Source organism: Chrysochloris asiatica, unplaced genomic scaffold, assembly GCF_000296735.1.
Source record: "Chrysochloris asiatica unplaced genomic scaffold, ChrAsi1.0 scaffold00275, whole genome shotgun sequence".
NCBI classification, from domain to species: domain Eukaryota; kingdom Metazoa; phylum Chordata; class Mammalia; order Afrosoricida; family Chrysochloridae; genus Chrysochloris; species Chrysochloris asiatica.
Genome location: NW_006408793.1, coordinates 83,620 through 89,950, shown reverse-complemented (window position 1 = coordinate 89,950; position 6,331 = coordinate 83,620). Strand labels below are relative to the sequence as shown.

Genomic DNA, 6,331 nt, shown 5'->3' with positions numbered 1-6,331 from the left:
AGAAGAAGAAAGAAGAGGAAAAAAAGAGTAATCTGATACAATTTGATGAACTTGACCTACACCTATGGATGCAGTAGCTCAAAAGAGGGAACAGTGAGGATCATTCCCACTCCCTCAATACACAGGGTAGACAGGGATGGGCAACTTGGGCACTGACTACCCAAAACGGGGAGCTACAAAGGCAAGAAGTGACTGGCTTACAAGCTTTCAAGAGGGAGCCTAGATCCAGAGAGTGAAGAGGAAGGTAGAATCTCCACTGAGTAGTACCCAATCTGTCTAGGCAGGGCTGCTGAAAGGAGATATGGATAGGTCTCTTGTGATACAATAGTGACTAATTGCTATCAGGACTGACTGTGAGGGTTGGAAATGTGAAGGTAGATGTTTGTAGCAAAAGGAAGGTAGTGGTTGATTTGGCGGAGGTCCCTGGGACCATCAAGGGAGAACAGTGGAATGTGAGACCCTACCCAGAGAAGCAGTAACGCCAGAGATGGAGGCAGAGATGATGACGTGGAGAGATGGGGTGGCTGGGGACTCTAGACCCAGAGAGGGAGAGGGGCTGTGTGCTGACGACCAGGGTGCAGGCTTTTAGGGTATACCCTCTGGTTGTTTGATGATGCATAGAGGGGATTGTAATCATGGCAATGAAATGATATATGATAGGATGAATGTAAAGCTAAAGTTCTCCCGTGTAAACTATCACATAATTCACAATAAAACATTAAAAAAAGAAAGAGTAGGCAAAGGTCCAAGTATAAGGACATTCATATTTGCAATAGCATTAAGTGAGAAATACGATAAATACCCATTTATTAAGTAAGGGCACATTAATAGAAAGGAATGATATGTAGCAATTTAAAAAGTGGAGGTAGCTCAATGTAGACCAGAAAAGAAATATGTGTAGTATGATACCAATTATAAAAAGAAGATACTTATATTAGCATACATAACTCTAGTAGTATGTACAAATCCTAACTGTTGGCAATCTTTGGGAGTGAAATTATAAAGGACAGTTGGGGGTGAGACCTTTTACTTTCTATAGTTTAAAACTTTGTATCTTAAAAATATTTTCACTTTTAATAATTAGAAAACTCACAAAGATATGTTCAGTTGCAAAATAAAAAAAAAAGGAAATAATCTAACGATTCGTTGGAATATTAGAAAAGACTTCTCAGTCCTTACGAGTGACTCTTCATACATCATAGGAAGACATTCTGTAGACCAATATTATACACTTCCAATTACATGTGGAAAAACAGCTCCAAGGCCAAACACTTGCCACTGGGTTAACAGGTAAGATGTTGTACAGTGAAAAGACTAAATAAAAAGAAGTAAATAAACTAACAATACTTAGGAAATTAAAGGAATTACTTAGTGAAAATTATAATTTCTTACCTTTGCACATTCCACTTAGATCAGGATGGAGACTGGGCTCATATCTAACGGATACGTCTTGATCAACGAACAACCTTTCAAATACCAAAACAGAAAGAACAGATTATAATCATGACTATTTTTTAACAAGATTGTCATTTTAACCATTATTTTTTAATTATATCTTGTCATGGATTGAAATGTGCCCAACCTCAAAATATGGGCCAACTCAACAAAACAATGATGATGTAATGATCTCTCATGATGTGCTACACCAATCCATTGCAAAAGGATTAAATGTGGGATAGATACAAAATCCTTAATCCCATCACAGTACCTTTCATCTTACAAGAGACAAAAGGAGAGAGCAGAGAGTAGACAGAGAAAGAGGGGCCAATCACATTAATGCTGGAAGCCACAGGTATTTCAAATAACAACAGGGTCACTGGTAGTGGACAATTTTCAGAGCTTCCAGATTAAGACAAGCTAGGTAGAAAGCCAAGGAGCTCTGGAAGCGTAGTGGTTACGAATTGGGCTTTGAGCCGCAAGGTCAGCAGTTTGAAACTACCAGCTGTTCTGTGGGAGAAAGATAAGGCTTTCTGCTCCCATAAAGATTCACAGCTTCGGAAACCCTGTACAGGGTCACTATGAGTCGGAACCGACTCCATGGCACATTACCACCAGCAACACCACCAGGTAGAAGGCCTGGCAACCTACTTCTGAAATCAACCAGTGAGAACTTTGTCTGACCTGCTTGTTTTGGACATGTCATTGTGACTACTTCATTATGGATGAAATATTCTAATAATAAAATATAACCGGAGGGACCCTACCCAGAGAAACAGTGATGCCTGAGATGGAGACAGAGACAATGACAAGTAGCGATGGAGCAGCTGGGGGCTTTAGATCCAGAGAGGGAGAGCAGCTGAAGACCTGGGGGGTACGGAGGGGGGGAGCAGGATTGCAGGGTATACCCTTTGGTTGGTTGATGATGCATGGAGGGGACTGTATCCAGGGCAATGAGACTATATATGATAGAATGAATGTAAAATTAATGTTCTCCCATGTAAACTATCATAATTCACAATAAAACACTAATATATCCGGAATACTTGAAATATTGGCATTAACTATGGATATTGTTGCTGTGGTTAAGTGCTGCCGAGTGGGTTCCGACTCATAGCAATCCTCTATAGGGTTTCCAAAGCTGTCAGTCTTTGTGAAAGCAGAAAGTCTCATCTTTCTCCCACAATTTACTATAGTAGAGAGAGGGTGAACAACTGACTGAGTTAAAGAAAAAACCTCAGGCAAAATCACATTGAAGATTTCAAACAATTTTCACAGCTTTGTTAAAAGCCAGGTGTTTCAATGAAATTTCTAATGACAATTAGAGTTTTAGTCTTATGGTATCAAAATTACCAAAGCACAGAGTCCTGATGCCATGCTAGGCTTTTGATTCTTAAAATTTTTAATTATATCCTTCCTTTCAGTATGGTGGTTGGTGGTAGTTGTGTGCCATCGAGTCAGTTCTGACTCATAGTGACCCTGTATAGGATTTCTGAGGCTGTGAATCTTTGCAGGAGCAGAAAGTCTCATCTTTCTCCCATGATTTACTATAATAGTTATTGTTGTTGTTAAGTCAATTCCAACTCATAGCGACCCTGTATGGGATTTCCAAGGAACAGCTGGTGGGTTTGAACTGTAGATTGTGTGGTCAGCAATCCAGTGCTGATCCTACAGCACCACACCAGGATTTCTACTATAGTAGAGAAGGGGGGCATAGCTGATTGAGTTAAAGGAAAAAACTCTGGAAAAATCAGACTGAATATTTTAAACAATTTTCATGGCTTTATTAAAAGCCAAGGTCTCAATGAAATTTGTAATGACAATTCTGATTTCAGTTTTACATATTATCAAAATTTCCAAAGCTCAGAGTCCTAATGCCAAGCTAAGCATTTCATTCTTAAAAAAAATATCTACTCATATTATTTAAGTGTAAGAGATCTGAAAATAGTACTTGGTACCATTCAGTGGAATATCTTCTATTTTAACTGGTCCAACCAATAATCTAATTTATTATGATTAAGTCCTTGTCTCCTTGTACTTTGTTTTCCTTTCTACCTCCCCTCACGTGTACTTTAATATCCTTTGTAACAGGTATTTTCTATCTAGACAATTCACATGAAGACAAGGTTAGTCTGTCTTGAGGGATACAATGAATATCCATTTTGCAAGCTAATTATGTTGAATTAGTCTTTTACTGTATGTGATTATAAGGTTCACAAGATATAATTTTATCTGAACATACATACAAATCCATATAATAAGCTGTCTCATATTGTAATTCAATTTAAATATATGTGGTGCTGTAGGATTATGCACTGGACCACAAGGTTGGTTTGCACCACAAGGTCAGCAGTTCAAACTCACCAGCTGCTCCTTGGAAGCCCTATACAGGGTTGCTGTGAGTCGGAGCTGATTCGATTAACTTGGGGTACCGCTCTTAATGTTTTAAACAGTCAACATTTTAAGAAGATGAGACCAAAAATACAGATTGATAAAAAAAATTCCTAGGCACATATAAAACAAACAGAATCTTACCTTTTAGAATGGAAATCTCAAACAAAAACCTCTTAGTCAGCAACTTGAATTTTTACAAAAGGTTATTAGCAACACCTAAGAGCCACAACAAAGGTTGGATGCATCCTAGAACAAGGTTGCGAGAAACAGAGCTAGGACCAAGACCAGGCTCTCAAAGACACAGTTAACACCTGGCATTCTGTCTCTTTGAAAGCATTACCTTTCAGGTACCAAAGGTCAGTAAACCCCTTTCTTAGTTTAGCAAAAAGACATTGGTAAGCTGTAATATTTGAAAATCATTACTTAGCTATGCAAAACTATATAATGCTTGGTCTACTGAAGATCTATGCTACACCAATGCCAGAGCCCATGCTTCTCATTCCAAAATTGCGAGGTTGTGCATGAGAATTTACCAGTATGAACCACAAACAATTAAGCAGAGAAGATGAAGAAGAAAGACAAAGCACAGAATTCAGTCCTCCTACCCCTGGCTTACTGCTTATACTCTAACTAAATTACCATGCCAATCAAAAGAAGAGAAGCTAATTTTTAATCTTGGGCTATGAGGTATTAAATGAAGCTATTTCCATGGTATTGCAGAAAATTAAAAATGAATCATAAGCAAAAAAAAAAAAAAAAAAGGTTGGCCACTCAAGACAAAATGCTATCTACAGCCTACTTCTCTACTCACTACAACTGAAAATTGCACACAATATATGAGATATGAGAACTCTAAAAAGCAAACAAGAACAAGTGGATTGGGGACCCAAGTAAAATCTAGCTATCTGTAAAAGGGCCAAGTTTCACCATTGGTTTTTGTTTGTTTGGAGTTTTGTTTCCCCCCTTTGGTCTTTTTTGTTTCTAGGCTTAGTTCCGAGGGTAGGCCAATTCCCAGAACTGTGCAGTGAGCAGGAACAGCAAAAACTCCAGAAAAAAATTTCTCTGTCTACCCAGAAGACTAAGGGAAAAAATCCCTCATGCTGGAGGGCATAGAGGGTTTTCTTTAAAAAAAAAAAAAATTCTCTTTCCTTTTATCTCTCTGATAGCACAGTAGGTTAAGTACTGGGCTACTAACCACAAGATCAGTGGCTCAAATCCACCAGCTGCTCCAAGGGAGAAAGATGAGACTGTCTGATGCCCGTAAAGATTAACAATATGTAAAGCCTTTGAGAGCAGTTCAACTCTGTCCTATGAGTCACTATGAGTTGGAATTGACTCGATGGCAATGGGTTTTTGTTTGTTTTGTTTTTTAAGTAAAACTTTTATTGTGAATTGAATGATAGTTTACTTGGCAGAACATTGATTTTGCACTCAACAGATTGTATTTTGTTTTACAATGATTACAATCCCCTCTGTGCACCACCGGTTAACAGTATTTGCCTCTATGTCCGTTTTGTTTTTGTTCTGGGTGTACACAAAAACACACAGTAATATATAAACGTTTAAACAGCCAAAGGACACATTTTGCAAGCTAGCCTCCTGCCTGCCAGCACACAGCCTTTCTTTTTCCATGAGTCCTCAGCTGCTCTATCTCTCCATGCGGTCACCTCACTGGTGTCACTGCTTCTCTGGTTAGGATCCCACGTTCCACTCATGCTCTTCCCTCTTGATGGTCCTTGGGTTCTCTGTTCCTGGAATGGAAGACTAACTAACTGCTCCCCCCTTTTTGTTACATAACTTCTACTTTTACAGTTGTGACAACTGCAGTTAGTCATGATAACAAGTAATCACTATTGAATCAAAAGAATCCTAGCCCAATCTCCTTTAACAGGATTCATCTAGACAAGATGAAAATGAATCAGTGGGGATTCTACCTTGCCCCCTCGCTCTGAAACTGAACTCCCTGTTGAAAACGTGTATGCCAGCCACTTCACGCCTTTATAGCCCCCTCCCCCCAGCCCCTGCCCCATTTCAGGTAGCCGCAATGGGTTTTTTTAATCTCCCAGGTCTGTCTGAAAGTCAAACCCAGTATCAGATGTGCACTGCCACCATCTGTGGCTGCACAGACACATAAGATACAAGAGAAAACCTGTCTCTTTAGTCAGAGAAACTGGGAAAAGGGGCCTATCTAGTCTGAAGAAGGTGGGGAGAATCCCTGTATTTATCTTTAATTGACTCCACGAAACATAACAACATCAACAAACAACAATCGCTTTTCTTAGAACTTTGCCCTGAAGGTGGCGCCAGGAACAACAAGGAACTGTTCAACAATGGGGAAGGTTAACACTCTGAGAGAAACCCATCTTCTTGGTTAGATGCATCAGCCAGTGCATGCATGGGGTAGTTAGTGGTGGCAGGTGTCATCTTAGAAAGGAAACAACTAGAAGAAAAAGAGAATCACCTAATTCTGTATATGATCTAACATAAGTCTCAGGTTCAA

At 39.3% G+C, this 6,331-nt stretch overlaps 1 protein-coding gene across 1 annotated transcript in view; it reads right to left on the bottom strand.

The window, feature by feature from the left end:
- The window catches only part of ANKRD31 (ankyrin repeat domain 31), a 220,080-nt gene that overhangs the window by 206,088 nt on the left and 7,661 nt on the right, over window positions 1-6,331 (bottom strand). The window contains 1 exon segment of the mRNA XM_006874406.1: window positions 1,393-1,466. Within this exon segment, the coding sequence (XP_006874468.1) occupies window positions 1,393-1,466 (74 nt within the window).